The 20,402-nt window shown below is 37.1% G+C and overlaps 1 protein-coding gene across 4 annotated transcripts in view; it reads right to left on the reverse strand.

The window, feature by feature from the left end:
* Positions 1 to 20,402, reverse strand: part of LOC122435691 — a 412,519-nt gene that overhangs the window by 239,599 nt on the left and 152,518 nt on the right. For 3 of the 4 annotated variants that reach the window (XM_043459820.1, XM_043459821.1, XM_043459818.1), the window contains exons 1-2: positions 17,915 to 18,051; positions 17,460 to 17,498 (exon numbers count right to left, since the gene is read on the reverse strand). In XM_043459820.1, the coding sequence (XP_043315755.1) occupies positions 17,460 to 17,477 (18 nt within the window). In that variant the 5' untranslated portion in view covers positions 17,478 to 17,498; positions 17,915 to 18,051. Of the gene's footprint in view, positions 1 to 17,459; positions 17,499 to 17,914; positions 18,052 to 20,402 lie in introns of those variants that run through there. The other variant, XM_043459819.1, reaches the window with a different exon arrangement.

Consider the following 20,402-nt stretch of genomic DNA (forward strand, 5'->3'; position numbering starts at 1 on the left):
TTGCCAACAAAGTCCCATCTAGTCAAAGCTATGGTTTTTCCAATAGTCACGTATGAATGTGAGAATTGGACTTTAAAGAAAGCTGAGCACTGAAGAATTGATGCTTTTGAACTGTGCTGTTGGAGAAGGCTCTTGAGAGTCCCTTGGACTGCAAGGTCATCCAACCAGTCCATCCTAAAGAAAATCAATCCTGAATAGTCACTGGAAGGACTGATGCTGAAGCTGAAAGTACAACAGTTTGGCCACCTGATGCAAAGAACTGACTCATCTGAAAAGACCCTGATGCTGGGAAAGATTGAAGGTGGGAGGAGAAGGGGACAACAAAGGAGGAGATGGTTGGATGGCATCATTGACTCAATGGACATGAGTTTGCGTAAACTCCAGGAGTTGGTGATGGACAGGGAGGCCTGGCGTCCTGCAGTTGATGGGATGGCAAAGAGTGGACATGACTGAGCAACTGAACTGAACTGGACTTAAAGGAGATCAAACCAGTCAATCCTAAAGTTAATCAATCCTGAATACTCATTGGAAGGATTGATGCTGAAGCTGAAGCTCCAATACTTTGGCTACTGATGAGAAGAGCTGACTAATTGGAAAAGATCCTGATGCCAGGAAAGACTGAAGGCAGGAGGAGTAGGGGATGATAGAGGATGACATGCTTGACTGGCATCAGTGACTCAATGGATATGAGTTTGAGCAAACTCTGGGAGATCGTGAAGGACAGGGAAGCCTGGCATTCTGTAATCCATGGGGTCGCACACACAATTTTGCAACTGTACAACAATAGGTATACAAATTGTGTAAATTAAATCAATTAATGCCAGAAACCAATACTTTGTGAATTTTTTTTTACTGTGATATATAATCATTTGACCTTAGTATGCATTGTAGACATGGTACAAAATTGATGACCTGGACTAAATAAACTTTACTACAAATGGAACATAATTAGTGACATGCATGGATGTGTACTCAATCACTTCAGTCATGTCCAACTCTTTGCAACCCTATGGAATGTAGCCTATAGGCTCCTTGGTCCATGGGATTCTCCAGGTAAAAATACTGGAGTAGGTTTCCATGCCCTCCTCCAGATCTTCCTGTCCCAAGGATCGAATTTGCATCTCCAGCATTGCATGGAGATTCTTTACCCACTGAACCACCTGGGAAGCCCAATTAATGACATAATGGCTTCTAATAATAATAACAGGCATCATTTCTTGAACCCCCATTATACCTTGGACAGTGGTATATATATTCAATATATATATTGAATTCAGGATTTTCTTATACTATTTCTAACCCTCACAAAAATCCTGCAAGGGAGCTATTTGATCCCTTCTTAGTATATGAAGAAACTGAAAACAAGTGAAGTTAAATAACTTGTCCAAGATCATAGGGAATTAAAAACCTGCTTGAGCTAAAATATGGAAAGATTTTATTCTAAATACAATGTAGCCTTTCTGATAACAGTGAACTTTTATCTATTTACACATATGGACAAATAAAATGGCTAAAAGCAGGCATTCCTGGGGATAAATAAAAAGAAAAGAGTGAGAAATCATCATTCCTTAACACCAAAATGAGTAAAAGCAGAAATAAAGGTGAGTTAAATTTTAGCTTATAGAAAAGCTCTGATTTGGTAAGCAGAGTACTACCCTCACCCCCACCAAAACTGGATATACTTATTTCAGTGTTACTATTGAGATGGATGGGCTTCCCAGGTGGCTCAGTGGTAAAGAATCTGCCTGCCAATGCAGGAGATGTGGGTTTGATCCCTGGGTTGGAAAGATCCCCTGGAGAAGGAAAGGGCAACCCACTCCAGTATTTTTGCCTGGTAAATCCCATGGACAGAAGAACTTGGCGGGTTATAGTTCATGGAGTCACAAAAGAGTTGGATACAACTTAGCAATTAAACACATACACACACATTGAGATGGATGTCTCCTGCTTCCTCTTCCAATTGAGACTCCCCATGCTTCATTTGTTTTCCCATCTTAATGTTTCCTTCTCCTATAATATTTTGTGCTCTATTTATTGTTTAAAATTTATTGACAGTCTCCTAAGATGCTATGAAATATCACAAATTATCAATACTAAAGATGCTGTTCAATATGCAGGCCTTTCAGTTCTTACCGAGTTTATAGGTATAATAATTTTACCAGCTGCTATGTTCTGACAGTGAGCTTCACTCTATAAATAACAATGTCCAATGCTTCAAAATGCTTGATATAAGTTGAGCTTTTTTAGATTCCACATATAAGTGATACTGTGCAGTATCTGTCTTTCTCTTTCTGACATCTCATTTAGCATAATTCCCTCAAGGTTCATCCATGTTGTCATATATGGCAAGATTTCATTTTTTTCTCATGGCTGAATAACATTCCATTGTTTGTGTGTGTGTGTGTGTGTGTGTGTGTGTGTGTATAAATAACACATTCTTTATCCATTCACCCATTGATAGACACTTAGGTTGATTCCATATCTTGGCTATTGTAAATAATCTTACAATAAACATGAAATTGCTGGATCACATGATAATTGTGTCTTTAATTTTCTGAGAAATCTCAATAATGTTTTCTATAGTAGTTACACCAGTTTACTTTCCAACCAGCAAAGCACAAGCATTCCTTTTCCTCCACACTCTCATCAAAACTTGTTATCTCTTGTCTTCATGATGACAGCCATTCTAACCAATATTAGATTATATCTCAAGGTGATTCTGATTTGCATGTAAAACAAGCCTAACTCACACAAATATTAAAATGGTGGTTACTAGGAGCTAGGGATGAGTGTGGAGATTAGGGAAATTGTCAAAGGATACAAATTTGCAATTAGAAGATAAGTAAGTTCTGGAGCTCTAATGTACATCATTCTGATTTCAGTTAACAGTACTGTACTGTACACTTCAAAGTTGCTAAGAGACTAGACTATACACTTCAAAGTTGCTAAGAGACTAGATCTTAAATGTCATCACACACACACAAATAATTGTCTGACATGAAACAGGTATTAGCTAACACTGCACTGGTAATCATTTTGCAATACATAAATGTATCAAATCAACACCTTGCACTCCATAAACTTACACAATCCTATGTCAATTATATCTCGATAAAAACATGCTTGATAACACCCAGGATCCTTTACAGATTTTTAATGAGTCAATGACGTTTTTCCATGGTGAATTAAAGCTGGATTGCTAGAGGCAATCAGTAAATTGTCAGGAATTTTGCAAGCTCATTGTTAAATACAGGCATTATTAAATATAGTTAAATTAAATAAATGTATAATTAAGTAAATAATGTTATAAACAAAGTAATAAATGTTCATAATTCACCATCTCTTTGCACACTTTACTATTACCTGTCCTCTTGAGTATTTACATTTATTGTATTGTATGTGTATTATGATGTGGTATTGTACATTTCCTCCTAGCTCCATCATGTTGGTAGATTGAGCCATAGAGTAAATAGTCACACAATGGAAATAGAAAGATTTCAGATTCTACAAATCAAGTCCTGATCCATTGCTTTGTTCACAATTTAGATTTGTGAAAGTGATGAAGAAATGTCAACAATGCAGATTAAGCTTGGAAATGTGACTGTCATGTTGGCAGCCATTGTACTGTGAATGAAATAAAAGGTTAAGTAAATATTCTTTTGAGTTTCAAAATCTATCATGTGATTCAAAAAAGAAGGAATTTGAGAGGACTTTCAAGATGGCAGAAGAATAAGATGGGGAGATCACCTTCACCCCACAAATAAATAAAAAAATCCATCTGCATGTGGAACAACACTTACAGTATGCTTTCTGAACTCTGGCAGAAGACCCCAGACTTCTGAAAAAGCAAACCAATGGCCTCAGAATGAGGCACAGCAAAACAAAGAGATTTTAAAAAAAGGCAAAGGATTTTGGAATAGGGACCTGCACCCTAGGGAGGAAGTCCTGAAGGAGGAAACATTTTCTCACATTTGGAAACCCCTTCACGGGCAGGGTCAGTGAGGAGCTTCGGAATTTCAGAGGGAAACACAGCTACAGGTGGTTGCAAGACAAAATGGAGAGAATTCACTAAAGACATAATTGCCAAAGAGCACTTCCCAGATAAGAAGTGACTTACATGACCAGGGTTGGCTACCTTAAAGATATTCTGAGGGGGCTAGTAGGACACAGGTGAGGGAGTCCAGGGAAATGCCTGGGCCCGGTAGAGAGGCAAGGGATCATTGCAGTGGGAATGCTCTAACTTCACACACTTGGAGAATGCAGGACCCCACCTTCTCAAGTACAGTAAGTGGGGCAAGCCAGATGCACTCTGCAGTTCCAGAAGTAGAAAGTCCTGCAAGAATGCTAAAGGTGGAACTAGATGCAACTGCAGTTTGCAATACTAGAGAGGGGAACATGAGAGCTAGATTTCTGCCAAGGCCTGCGTGGCTGCCAGAGGTGAAGTACAGAAGGCCACTGCGATCTTGTTCCCAAGGGTTATAGCTGCCACCAAGCTGTGATTGGCCACAGGTCGCTGGCCACACCTTCTTGGGAGCCTGAGCAGCTTGGCTCTGCTGAAGAACCCAAAATCCAGGGCTATCTGTCCTGAGAAAGCCCACAATCTGCCTCAGATTGGCAACCTCCCGCAGTCTTGACCACAGCAGGCACTTCTCCCAAACCCAATTGTGTCTGCCATACCTCTCTTCCCAGCCCAACTGAACAAGTGAGCCCTAATAAGCTGCTACTTTTGCCCCCTTGTGTCTGGGCAGGGAACAGACACCTGAGGGTGGCCTACAAACAGAGGCATGGTGAAGCCTAAAGCAGAGGACCACGAGCTGTGTGAGCAAAGAAGAGAAGGGGAAGTCACTCCTACAGCCACAGGTGCAGTGGATTAAATCCGCAAAATCAGCTTGAGACTGTGGACTTTAGGGGCAAATGTGGACATTAGGAGCAAGTACAAGCAGAAGTAAGGCAAGATCTGAGTCTGAGCTGACCCTGTACTACCCACAACAGATCCAGAGAGGGCTTTCTGTGTAGGCATATTGACTGGAGCATACTGTGTGGAAAGGTCAATGGAAGAATCACAAGGACATTCTTCTTATTAAAACTTTTCATATAATTTTTTTTCTTCTTTTACATATTGTTCTAATGTTGTTCAGTCCTTATTACTCCTTAATTTTTTTTTATTTTTTACAACCTGTTTCCTTTTTTAAAAACATTTTATTTTTAAGTAAATTCATTTTATTTTCCTTTTTTATAGTATTCTTTAGTTATATTGCATTGTTCACATGTTATTGATTTTGTATTTTTGCTAGTCTAGTTTTAATATTTATTTTCACTTATGGGTATCTCTTTTGGATTGATTGCCATCTTCTTTTTTGACTTCTGTTTTTATATATATATTTTTAATCTTCTCTTTTATCTCTCTTGTTTCTCTTTGTAAGTGTGTGAATTTCTTTGGGTGTTCTGGGCTGCTGAGTGTTATTTTCACCATTAGTCTTGGGCTTTTGTCTTCTGTGCTGAGTGTCCTGTGAAGTATTGGTATTACAGTAAGGGGACAGGCCCAAACTCTGAGGTGGGAGATCCAAGTCCAGGACTTTGGACAACCAGAGAGCTCCTGACCTCATGAAACATTAACTGATGAGAGATATCCCAAAGGCCTCCATCTTAACACTAAGACCAATCCCCTTCCAAAGGCCAGCAAGCTCCAGTGCTGAACAACTCACACCAAACCTTCAGCAAAACAGGAACAACTGTGAACATCAATAGACAGACTGCCTAGAGCCATATCAAGCCCAGAGAGACTCCAAAACACAGTACTGGACACGACACTGCCCTTCAGAGAGACAAGACCCAGCTTCATCCACCAGAACACAGGCACAAATCTTCACCAATCAGAAAATTTTCACAAAGCACTGGTCCAACTCCACCCATGGAGAGTAGACTTCACAATTAAGAGGAACAATGACCTACCAGCCAGGTAAAGGAGACCTCAAACACAGTAAATTAAACAAACTGAAGAGACAAACATGCAGCAGATGGAGGAAAATGGTAAACAACCACAAGACAAAAAAATGAAGAGGAAACAGGCAATCTACTTGAAAAAGAATTCAGAGCAATGATAGTAAAGATGATCCATAATCTTGGAAATAAAATGGAGGCACAGAAAAATAGATTGGAGGCATGGAAGAAGAAGATACAAGAAATGTTTAACAAGATTCTAGAAAAAATAAAGAGACAATCAGCAATGAACAACACAATGACTGAAATTAAAAATACACTAGATGGAACCAGTGGCAGAATAACTGAGGCAGAGGAACAGGTAAGTGAGCTGGAAGATAGAATGGTGGAAATAACTGAAGCAGAGTAGAATAATGAAAAAAGAATAAAAAGACATGAGGACAGTCTTGAGGCCTCTGGGACAACACTAAGCACACCAACATTCAAATTATATTGCTCCCAGAAGAGAAAGAGAAAAAGAAAGGGTGTGAGAAGATATTTCAAGAGATCATAGTTGAAAAATTTCCCTAACATGGGAAAGGAAATAGCCACCCAAGTCCAGAAAGCCTACAGAGGCCCATATAGGATAAACATGCCAAAACACATATTAATCAAAATAATGAAAATCAGGCACAAAGAACTAATATTAAAAGCAGCAAGGGAAAAGCAACAAATAACACACAAGGGGATCCCCATCAGGCTAAGAGCTTATTTTCCAACAGAAACCCTGCAGGCCAGAAGGGAGTAGCAGGATATGCTTACATTGATGAAAGGAAAAAAAACCTACAATCAAGATTAGTCTATTCAGAAAGGATCTCATTCAGATTCAAAGGAGAAATCAAAAGCTTTACAGATAAGCAAAAGTTAAGAGAATTTAGCACCACTAAACCAGCTTTACAGCAAATGCTAAAGGAACTTTTCTATACAGGAAACACAAGAGAATGTAAAGGCCTACAAAAACAAACCTCAAACAATAAAATAGATGGTAATAGGATCATACATATCAATAATTACCTTAAATGCAAATGGATTAAATGCTCCAACCAAAAGACCCAGACTAGCTGAATGGATTAAAAAATCAATTCCCATATATATGCTGTCTACAAGAGACCCACCTGAGACCTCGGGACACATACAGATTGAAAGTGATGGGCTGAAAAAGATGTTCCATGCAAATGGAAATCAAAAGAAAGTAGGAGCAGGGATACTCATATCAGATAAAACAGGCATTAAAATAAAGACCATTACAAGAGAGAAGGAAGGACACTATATAATGGTCAAGAAATCAATCTAAGAAGAAGCTATAAGAATTATAAATATATATGCATTCAACATAGGAATGAATATATATGAATATATAGGAATGAATATATATGCATTCAACCGCAATACATGAGGCAAATGCTAATGACTAATAAATGGGAAGTAAACATTAACAAAATAATAGTCAAGGATTCTAACTCTCAACTCACACAGATGAACAGATAATATAGACAGAATATTAGTAAGGAAACACAAACTTTAAACAATATATTGGGCCAGTTGGACTTAATTGATATCTACAGGGCATTCCATCCAAAAAAAAAAAGAGTAGATTTCACTGTTTTCTCAAGTGCACATGAAATATTCTCCAGGATGGATAACACCTTGGGTCACAAATCAAACCCTCGTAAATTTTAAAAAAATAAAATAAAATAAAGTCATTTCAAGCATCTTTTCTGACCACAAAGCTATAATATTAGATAACTATGGGGGCGGGGGAGAGAACTATTAAAAAGTCAAACACATGGAGAGTAAACAATATGCTTCTGAATAACCAAAAGTTCACTGAGGAAGTAAAAAAAAAAAAAAATACCTAGAATCAAATGAAAATGAGAATTCAAAACCTATGGGATGTATTAAAAGTAGTGCTAAGGGGGAAGGTAATAGCAATACAAGCATACCTCAAGAAACAAGAAAGAAATCAAATAAATATCCTAACCTCAGACCTAAAGCAACTAGAAAATAAGAACAAAATATCCCAAAGTCAATAAAAGGAAAAAATCATACAGATCAGCACAGAAATAAATGAAAAATATATGAAGGAGACAATAGCAAAGATCAATAAAACTAAAACCTGGTTCTTGAAAAGATAAACAAAATTGGCAAGCCATTAGCCAGACTCATCAAGAAAAAAAGGGAGGAGACTCAAATCAATAAAATAAATGAAAAAGGAGAAGTTACATTAGACAAAGCAGAATGCAAAGGCTCATAAGAGAATACTACGAGCAACTTTATGCCAATAAAACGGACAAACTGGAAGAAATGGACATATTCTTAGAAAAGTATAAACTTCCAAAATTGAACCAGAAAGACACAGAAAATGGAATAAACCAATCACAATCATAGAAAACAAACAAAATCCCAGGACCAGATAGCTTCATGAGCGAATTCTACCAAAAGCTTAGAGATCTATCAACTAGCCTACTCAAACTCTTCCAGAATATTGCAGAGGAAGGAAAACTCCCAAACTAATTCTACAAGGCCACCATCACACTGACACCAAAGCCACACAAATATGTCACAAAAAAGAAAATTAGAGGCCAACATCACTGATGAACATAGACTAAAAAATTCTAAACAAAATTCTAGCAAATGGAATCCAACAACACATGAAAAAGGATCATAGATCATGATAAAGTGGGCTTTATCCCAGGGATGCAAGGGTTCTTCAATATATGCATATCAATCAATGAAATACACCATATTAACAAACTGAAAGATAAAAACCATGTGATCTCTCAATAGATGCATAGAACAATTTTGACAAAATTCAACACACATTTATGATAAAGCTATCCAGAAATTAGGCATAGAAAGAACAAACTTCAACATACTAAAGACCATGTATACAAGCCCATAGCAAACATTATTCTCAATGGTACAAAAAACTGAAAACATTTTCTCTAAGATTAGGAAAAAGTCACTCTTTCCACTATTATTCAACGTAGTTTTGGAAGTCCTAGCCACAACAATCAGAGAACAAAAAGAAATAGAAAGGAATGCATATTGGAAAACAAGAGGTAAAACTCACTGTTTGCAGATGACATGATTCCTACATAGAAAACCCTAAAGATGTCACCAGAAAACTACTAGAGTTAATCAATGAATTTAGTAAAGCCACAGGATATAAAATTAATACACAGAAATCCCTTGCTTTCCTACACACTGACATTAAAACCTCATAAAGAAAAATTAAGGAAACATCCCATTCACCATTACAACAAAAAAGAATAAAATACCTAGGAATAAATCTACCAGAAGAGACAAAAACCTATATGCAGAAAACTATGAGACACTGATGAAATTAATCAAAGATAACACAAACAGATGGAGAGATATACCATGTTCTTGGACTGGAAGAATCAATATTGTCAAATTACTTTATTACCCAAAGCAACATACAGATGCAATGCAATCCCTATCAAACTACCAATGGTAGTTTTAACAGAACTAGGACAAACAACTTTAACAATATTTTTGGAAACACAAAAGGATCTGCAGAGCAAAAGCAATCTTGAGAAAGAAAACGAGCTGGAGGAATCAACCTTCCTCAATTCAGACTATTCTACAAAGCTACAGTCAACAAGATAGTATGGTACTGGCAATAAACCAGAAATATAGACTGATGGAACAAGGTAGAAAGCCCAGCGATAAACCCACACACCTATAGACACCTTATGTTTTATGAAGGAGGCAAAAATATGCAATGGAGAAAAGAAAGCCTCTTCATGAGCTGGTGCTGGGGAAACTGGACAGCTACATGTAAAGAATGAAAAGTACCCCTCCTAATACCATACTCGAAAATAAACTCAAAATGGATTAAAGACTTAAGTCTAAGGCCAGAAACTATAAAGCTCTTAGAAGAAAACACAGGCAATACAGTCCTTGACATAAATCAACAGCAACATCCTCTATGACCCACCTCCTAGAGTAATGGAAATAAAAACAAAAATAAACAAATGGGGCCAAAATAAACTTAAAAGATTTGAACAGCAAAAGAAACTATAAATAAGGTGAAGAGACAACTCTCAGAATGGGAGAAAACAATAGCAAATGACAACTGGCATAGGACTAATCTCCAAAATATACAAGCATCTGATGCAACTCAATAACAGAAAAACGAACAACCCAATCAAAAAGTGGGCAGAAGACCTAAACAGACATTTCTCCAAAGAAGACATACAGATGGTTGACAAATATATGAAAAGATGCTCAACATTGCTCATTATTAGAGAAATGCAAATCAAAACTAAAATGAAGTATCAACTCTCGCTGGTCAGAATGTCCATCATCAAAAAGCCTACAAACAATAAATGCTGGAGAGAGTGTGGAGAAAAGGGAACTCTTTTACACTCTTGGTGGGAATGCAAAATGATACAACCACTATGGAGAAGAGTATGGAGATTCCTTAAAAATCTATGAGTAAAACTACTATATGTCCCAGTAATCCCACTGCTGCTGCTGCTGCTGCTATTAAGTCACTTCAGTCGTGTCCGACTCTGTGCGACCCCATAGACAGCAGCCTACCAGGCTCCCCCGTCCCTGGGATTCTCCAGGCAAGAACACTGGAGTGGGTTGCCATTTCCTTCTCCAGTGCATGAAAGTGAAATCACTCAGTCATGTCTGGCTCTTAGCAACCCCATGGACTGCAGCCTACCAGGCTCCTCTGTCCATGGGATTTTCTAGGCAAGAGTACTGGAGTGGGGTGCCATTGCCTTCTCCGAGTAATCCCACTACTGGGCATATACTCTGAGGAAACCATAATTTAAAATGACATATGTACCCCAAAGTTCATTGCAGCACTATTTACAGTAGCGAGGACATAGAAAGCAACCTAGATGTCCATCAACAGACAAATGTATAAGGAAGTTGTTGTACATATATACAGTGTACTATTACTCAGTTATTAAAAGGAATGCATTTGATTCAGTTCTAATGAAGTGGATTTACTGAGAGCCTATTACACAGAGTGAAGTAAGTCAGAAAGGAAAAATAAATATCATCTATTAACACATATTTATGGAATCTAGAAAGACAGTACTAATGATCCTATGTGCAGAGCAGCAAAGGAGACACAGACATAAAGAACAGACTTTTGGACACAGTGGGGTAAGGAGATGGTGGGAGGATTTGAGAGAACAGCATTGAAATATATACATTACCATATATAAAATAGACAGACAGTGGAGTTTGATGTATAATGCAGGGAGCCCAAAGCCAGTGCTCTGTGACAACTTAGAGGGAATGGGGGGCAGGGATGGGAGCGGGTATCAAGAGGGAGGGGACACAGGTATACCTATGTCCAATTCATGTTGATGTATGGCAAAAATCACCACAATATTGTAAAGTTATGGCCTTCCAAATTAAAAATAAATAAGTAAATACAAAAGAGATGTGGTGCATGTATACAATGGAATATTACTTGGCCATAGAAAGAACACATTTGAGTCAGTTCTAATGAGGTGAATGAACCTAGAATCTATCATACATAGTGAAGAAAGTCAGAAAAAGCAAATATTGCATATTAACACATATATGTGGAATCTAGAAAGGGTACTAATGAACCTATTTGCAGAGCAGCAATGGAGACACAGACACAGAGAACAGACTTGTGGACACAGTGGAGGAAGGAGAGGTTGGGATGAATAGAGAAAGTAGTTTTGCAACATATACATTACCATATGTAAAAAAGATAACCAGTGGGAATTTGCTGTACCATGCAGGGAGCTCAAACCCAGTGCTCTGTGACAAACTAGAGGGGTGTGATGGAGTGGGAGATGGGAGGGAGGTTTAAGAGGGAGAGGATATATGTATGCCTATGGCTTATTCATGATGATGTTTGGCAGATATCAACATAATATAAAGCAATTATCCTCCAATTAAAAAAATTCATTTTAAAAAAGAAGGATTTCATAATATTGATGAAAGGGTGAACTCTTAATACAAATATTCACTGCTTCATCTTTGTTTATCATTAACATAAACAGAATTATCACTTAAATTTCACAGTGAAATTTCACTCTTTTGTTAGTTGCAAATATAGCTTGCTACAGTATAAGAACTCATCAAAAATCAATGACAGCATCTTCTGAAAATCAATTAGTTACAAGGAATTTACTGTAAAAAATAATGCCTATTTTATTATTATTTGTAAATCATGTGCTACATATCTCTAGTATCATTAATATGCATGTATCATAATGTTCATATATATTAAAATATTCTATATCTGTTGATCTACATATTTCATGCCTGTTTTTTTCCAGACAGAGTTGTTAAGCATTTACCAGCATACCACTATCTAATCATTTCACTTTTTTCATTAATTTTCATTCATTGTACCTAAAAATTTAGACTCTGGTATACAGATGCCTGGTGGCTCAGACGGTAAAGCGTCTGCCTACAATGCAGGAGACCCAGGTCCGATCCCTGGGTCAGGAAGCTCTCCTGGAGAAGGAAATGGCAATCCACTCCAGTATTCTTGCCTGGAAAATCTCATGGACAGAGAAGCCTGGTAGGCTACACTTTACATACAGATGCAGAAGAGAGTAAATGCAAACTCTTGCCATCTAAAAAAGGCATAATATCCAAGGGTAATGAGAATCCTAATCATTTTGACATGTGACAAAGGCAAAGGTAATCGCTCTTTTTCTTATCTATGAAGTATAATATAACCAAAATTTGAGGAGAAAGGAACCTATAAAATGACTCTACACAACACCAAATGTAGCCCCTTTGGATCTTAACAATCAGGGGTTAAGACGCTATATTAGAATTTGACTTCTTGGCAACTTCCATTAATAGAAATCCAAAGCATTATAGATGTCCACATTGACTCTCCAGCCTAATCCCCTTTTATTTCCCTATAGGAAAGGCTGTGGTCTTTCCTTATCTCCCAAACATACAATGTGCTTTCCAATCCCTGTCCCTTCACTCAAACTCTTCATTAGGGATCACCCTTCCTCACAAACTCCTATTTGAAGAGTCCTGTCCCCAGTATACCACTAGGGCTAACCATCAGTGCATAATCCACTAATCTGTTCTAATAAGGCTGATGCTTTTCTCAAAAAACTCAAGATTTGCTCTAATACCCAAAAGTGCATATATTTTTTTGTGTATATTGGCCCCTTCAGAGAAATCCTTTGCCTTTGTCTGATGAAAAACATCAGTTAGGAAAGGATCTATAAAGCATTCTGTACATCTAAAAGTATACATACACACATACATATGGTTTTTAAAGGGATTAGATCTAGTAAACTGTGCGCCTGAAGAACTATGGATGGAGGTCCATAATATTGTACAGGAGGCAGTGAACAAAACAATCCCAAAGAAAAAGAAAAGCAAGAAGGCAAAGTGGTTATCTGATGAGGCTTTACAAATAGCAGGAGAAAGAAGAGAAAAGAAAGGGAGAAAAGAAAAGGTACATCCATCTAAACGCAGAGTTCCAAAGAATAGCAAGGAGAGAAAAGAAGGCCTTCTTCAATGAACAGTGCATAAAAATAGAAGAAAACTACAGAAGTTAAAAGACTAGAGATCTCTTCAGGAAAACTGTAAACATCAAGGGAACATTTTGCCCAAAAATGGGCACAATAAAGGACAGAAATGGTAGAGATCTAGTAAATGCTGAAGCAATCAAGAAGAGACGGAAAGACTAGATGGTGGAAAGAATACATGGAAGAACGGTACAGAAAAGATCTTGATGAACAGGATAACCATGATGGTGTGGTCAGTCACCCAGAGCCAGATATTCTGGAGTATGAAGTCAAGTGGGCCTTAGGAAGCACTGCTGTTAATAAAGCTAGTGGATGTGTTGGAATTCCAGTAGAGCTATTCAAAACTCTAAAGGATGATGCCACCAAAGTATTGCACTCAATATGTCAGCAAATCTGGAAGACCCAGCAGTGGCCACAGAACTGGAAAAGATCAATCCTCATCCCAATTCCCAGGAAGGATAGTAATAAAGAATGTTCTAAGCATCAGAGCATTGCACTCATCTCCCATGCTAGTAAGGTCATGTTTAAAATCTTGCATGCCAGGCTTCAGCATTATGTGAACCAAGAACTTCCAGACATCCAAGCTGGATTTAGAAAAGGCAGAGGAACCAGAGGAACCCGAACGCAAGGGGATTCCAGAAAAAAAAAAACATCTACCACTGGTTCATCAACTATGCTAAAGTCTTTGACTATGTGGACTGTAACAAACTGTGGAAAGCTCTTAAAAATGGGAAAGCAGACCATCTGCTACCTGTTTCCTGAGAAACCTGTATGCAGGTCAAGAAGCAACAGTTAGAACCCTGTTTGGAACAACTGATTGGTTCAGGATTGAGAAAAGAGTGTGACAAGACTGTCTGCTGTCACCCTGTTTATTTAACATATTCACTGAGTACATCATGAGAAATGCCAGGATGGATAAGATGAGTTACAGGCTGTAATTAAGATAGGTGGGAGAAATATCAACAACCTCAGATATGTGGATGATATCACTCTAATGGCAGAAAATGAAGAGGAACTAAAGAGCCTCTTGATGAAGGTGAAGGAGGAGAGTGAAAGAGGAGGCTTAAAACTAAAAAAAAAAAAAAAAAAATCTAAACTAAAAAAATGGCATCTGGCCCCATTAAATTATGGCAAATAGAAGGGGAAAAGGTGAAAGTAGTGACAGATTTCTCCTTCTTGGACTCTAAAATCACTGTGGAGGTGACGCCAGCCATGAAATCAGAAGATCATTGCTTCTCAGCAGGAAAGCTATGACAAACCTAGACAGTGTGTTGAAAAGCATAGACATTATTCCGCTGACAAAGGTCAGCATAGTCAAGGCTATGGTCTTCCCAGTGGTCACATACAGTTGAGAGAGCTGGACTATAAAGAAGGCAGAGCATCAAAGAATTGATGCCTTCAAACTGTGGTGCTAGGGAAGCCTCCTGAGAGTCCCTTGGACAGGAAGGAGATCAAATCAGTCAATCTTAAGGGAAACCAACCCTGAATACTCATCAGAAGGACTGATGCTGAAGCTCCAGTATTTTGGTCACCTGATCTGAACAGCCAACTCATTGGAAAAGTCCCTGATGCAGGGAAAGATTGAGCACAGAAGGAGAAGAGGGTGTCAGAGGATGAGATGGCTGGATGGCATCACTACTGATGCAATGGACACGAACTTGGGCAAACTTCAAGAGATGGTGAGGGACAGGGAGGCCTGGCATGCTACAGTCCATGGGGTTGCAAAGAGTCAGACATGACTGGGTAACTAACACAACACATATATTTATTGATATATGAGTGTTTTGCAGTTTACAAGTGAAAACTGTTAATATTATTGCTTTTACTATCACCATCAAAATTTTTCAAGATGCCTCCTTTCCTTTCCATTATTACCACCTGTTGTTTTTCACCTGCAACATCAATAGGATTTAATTGCTTGAAATAAATTTGGAAAGTTTGGAATACTGAAAAATGAACTGGAGAGCTGGCATTACAGATAGGCATTATATTCACAAGGGACTTTTAATAGTAGATTTGGCAGTCTGATTTTAATCAGTTTTTTGCACAAGGGAATATTTAAAGATAATGTTGAGTAAATAGTTTTCTGGCTAAACTATGCAGTATGGTTTGGAGCAGAGAGCTAGGAAATCATCATGTGTGCTAAGCCACTTCAGTCATGTCCGAATCTTTGAGATGCTATGGAATGTAGCCTGTCAGGCTCCTCTGTCCATGGGATTCTCCAGGCAAGAATGCTGGAGTAGGTTGCCCTCCTCCAGGGTATCTTTCCAACTCAAGGATAGAACCTGCATCTCTTACATCTCCTACGTCTCCTGCATTGGCAGGCAGGTTCTTTACCACTAGTGCCACCTGGAAAGCCCCAGGAAACCATATGATACAGCTATCAAATAACAACAACAATAGCAAGAGCAATGAGGAGGATATGAATTAGTTGGAAGAGGAGCGGATATAAGAGAAAGAGGAGGAGGAAGAGATATAGCATCTGTAGCTAATATTTACCAAATACTATATACAAAAACACTAAAGATAATTACCTTTCACAATATTTACAACAGTTTTCAGCATTGGCATTATCTCCATTTTGGAGATAAAGCAATGAAAGCTGTGAGTAGTTGAGTATAGTACACAAGGTCACAGTAAGTTTTATCTGAAATGTAAATCGAGGCAGCCCGACTCTAGAGTCTAAATTTGAAACCACTTTGCTGAATAATTTAGCCATATGATTTCTCTGAGACTGCTATACACCCATGATGGCCCAAGATAAGATTAACTCAATAGTATTTTGATAAAATTTCACTAGAGGACTGTCAATTTGACAATACAGACAATTGAGAATATATTTGTATCTTCCTACTGGGGACTACTATAAACAACAAAGATATATACTACAACAGTAGGTTGAAAGGGATTAAAACCAGAAAATACGGAACCCAGAAGAATCTAAGAACTTCAGAACTCAGGAGAGAGAGTTCACATCAATGCTCAAAAGTAGCTAAATGGAAACTCTTTATAATCAAATCTGGGTTCAAGATATCAATCTAATACACTTCTTACAAGTGATTATCAAATTTTCTAATTGAGTGTTTGTATATCCTACCTCGGATGATAATATATTTTTAAAACATCCATAAACTGTGAACTCATACATAAACAATTTAAGTTTATATATACAAGGAAATTTACAAATGAATCTCCCAGTGCACTTTCCATACCTGCCATGGCTAACTATATGTAACAATTATTTCTGTTATGCTCTGTGACTGAAAATTAATAAATCAGTATCTCTTTGATGAAATATATTCATATTCTAACAGTCCCTCTGTGTATTCACTTGCAAATTTTTCTCATTTGTAAGACACATCTTTAGTACAATGGTAAATCGATAATAAGAAACTCTCTGGTAAACAGGTATACTCCCTATGAAAAATGAGAAAAAACAAAAATTCCTACTGTTTAATAGCTCTTACACACTAGCAAAAACACAAAATAACTTATAACTGTCCACTGATAACTTGGACATCATACACCATATCTCACACACACACACACACACAAACACAGAGCTTAAACAGTACAGGAGAGAAAGGATAGTATTTCCAACTAACAGGACATCTAAAATGCCAGAGCCAAAAGAGATGAGGTGCTAAAACTTTTACAGAACAAACTTAAATAGTCTCCATGCAAAGCGAAACAATTAGCCAGATGTTTCCAGCTGGGTAATTAATGTACAGAAAAGATCCCATTTGACTCAATTTTGTTCCACATTACAGGCAGTTGTTAATAGCAGCAATTCCAAAGCAATTTAGTAACTATACTTTGAATCATAAAATTATAAAGGTGAGTATATCCATCTTATCATATTCAGTTCTTAGCATTACAACAAATTATTTTTTACTTAACACTTCTCAATAGATTTTGTTGTTGCTATTACTATCATTTTCTTACCTGATCTTCTCCTTGCATAGCTTGCTCTTCAACTTTGTCCTAAAGGGGAAAAATAATTTATGAAGAAAATACAGCAGAGGAAAAGAAAATCAAAATTTTTAAAAAGAAGTTAAGCTGTTAAAAAAGCAAAGATGAGTTAGCAGTAATTTCCGCATAGTGATTTTCAGTTCTACTTCTGTGGGAATTGCTTAAATGCATTAAATAATATTATTTTAGTACAGTTATTTAATCATCTATACATCAACTTGACTATAATTATTTGCAAGCAACATTTCTACATCTTATAAAATATTTATGTTTGTGAAACTTTGTAAATAAGGCTTTTAAGATCAAACTGTTCTATCTCTTAAGCTTCTGGCATCTCTCTCATTCAAGATCACTGATTCATCATCTGAAATATTAATAATATGTATATGTATTTAGTTCCCACTCCCATAACCGGAGATAAAATTCACCTGAGTCTGGAGACTTGTACTCTTGGGAATTTCATTTCTCAGAAAAGCAAACCATGATAAGAACTCTTTCTCTGGTCCAAATTCTGACTATGAAAGAAATGTTTAAAAGTCACAGTATCCACAGGAAAGAGTGACCATGTTATCTTATAGTTAGTAAGTAGTAATGAAGGAAGGGAATGGTAGTCATAGTCAGACACATGTCTTGCTATTATTAGAATGACATTTCCAGCAGCTGTCCAAATAGCTCAAATCCCCCATCACAACTGTAACTTACCTCAAAGTCAATATAAAAATTAACCAGCTACCAATTCTTGAATTTAACTGTGAATGGACTTGAGGAACTTCCTGCTCTGTAGGCTTTGTAAGTGTTAAATCACCTATTGAGATAGTTAACATAATTTCCCTAACTTTCAGCTTTCCATGCAATCTGCCACTATAGAGCCAGACATAGAGTGAAATAATTAACCATGTACTAATTTTTAAACTACACATCTTCAGTCTTTATATTTAACCTTACTTTCTATTGATAGGGTGAGAAAAAAATGAGACTGTAGAAGACCAAAAATATAAAGTTATTTGAGTTGTATAGCTTTATAATTAGTTAAGATTTTTCCCTTGGTATGTTGAAGAATATAGAGAATAATGAACTTCAATTTTAAACATAAACTGGTCAGCCACTTGTAAAAGAATGAAACTAAAGCACTTTCTAACACCATACACAAAAATAAACTCAAAATGGATTAGAGATCTAAATGTAAGACCAGAAACTATAAAACTCCTAAAGGTAAACATAGGCAAAACACTCTCCAACATAAATCACAGCAGGATCCTCTATGACCCACCTCCCAGAGTACTGGAAATAAAAGCAAAAATAAACAAATGGAACCTAATTAAATTTAAAAGCTTTTGCACAATGAAGAAGTGATAAGGAAGTTGAAAAGACAACCTTCAGAATGGGGGAAAATAATAGCAAACTAAGCAACTGACAAAGAATCTCAAAAATATACAAGCAGCTCTTGCAGCTTAATTCCAGAAAAATAAACAACACAATCAAAAAATGGACCAAAGAACTAAACAGACATTTCTCCAAAGAAAACATAGAGATGGCTATCAAACACATGAAAAGATGTTCAACATCACTCATTATCAGAAAAATGCAAATTAAGACCACAACGAGGTACCATCTCACGCCGGTCAGAATGGTTGCTATCAAAAAGTCTACGAACAATAAATGCTGGAGAGGGTGCGGAGAAAAGGGAACCATCTTACACTGTTGGTGGGAATGCAAACTAACACAGCCACTATGGAGAACAGTGTGGAGATTCCTTAAAAAAAAAAAAAAAACTGAAAATAGAACTGCCATATGACCCAGCAATCCCACTGCTGGGCATACACAACGAGGAAACCAGAATTGAAAGAGACACCTGTACCCCAATGTTCATCATTGTTTACAATAGCTAGGACATGGAAGTAACCTAGATGTCCATGAGCAGATGAATGGATAAGAAGGCTGTGGTACATATACAAAATGGAATATTACTCAGCTATTAAAAATAATGCATTTGAATCAATTCTAATGAGGTGGATGAAACTGGAGTCTATTTTACAGAGTGAAGTAAGTCAGAAAGAAAAACACCAATATGGTATATTCACGCATATATATGGAATTTATAAAGATGGTAACAATGTCCCTATATGTGAGACAGCAAAAGAGACAGAGATAAAGAACAGATTTTTGGACTCTGTGGGAAAGTTGAGGGTGTGATGATTTGAGAGAATAGCATTGAAACAAGTATATTACCATATGTGAACTAGATCGCCAGTCCAGGTTTGATGCATGAGACAGAGCACTCAGGGCTGGTGCACTGGGATGACCCTGAGGGATGGGATGGGGATGGAGGTGGAAGGGGGTTCAGGATGCGGGACACATGTACACTCATGTCTGATTCATATCAGTATATGGCAAAAACCACTACAATATTTTAAAGTAATTAGCCTCCAATTAAAATAAATAAATTTAAAAAATAAAAATATGAAAAGAACCAAGTTATAGAAACAAACTAAATAAATAAACATATATCGGTGGTCAAGCAAAGCAAGTATTGTAAAAGTTAACAAATACAAAAATTAGTTGCATAGGCTCCCTTCACAGAACAGAGATTCATCCATTTATCTTTGGGTGAAAAGGCTTAAGTATTTGAATACTCAGTTTAGATCAACTTCACTAAAATTATAATATAATGAATGAAATGAAGACAACAAAAGTGATAATGTTTTAGAACATACTATTAGTTACCCATAACAATTGTATCACAGAAGGCAGAGTAAAACTATGTCTAATTTACATTCATACGCAGTCCCAATTATTTTCATATCTAGGTATTTTCTTTACCAGTACACTTAAGGATATTTCATTAATAATGTAAGCTCCACAAATGCTGCTATTCATTAACACACATTGTTCTGGGATACTTGGTAAATAAGTTAA

The sequence above is a fragment of the Cervus canadensis genome, chromosome X (genome assembly GCF_019320065.1).
Source record: "Cervus canadensis isolate Bull #8, Minnesota chromosome X, ASM1932006v1, whole genome shotgun sequence".
Lineage (NCBI taxonomy): Eukaryota > Metazoa > Chordata > Mammalia > Artiodactyla > Cervidae > Cervus > Cervus canadensis.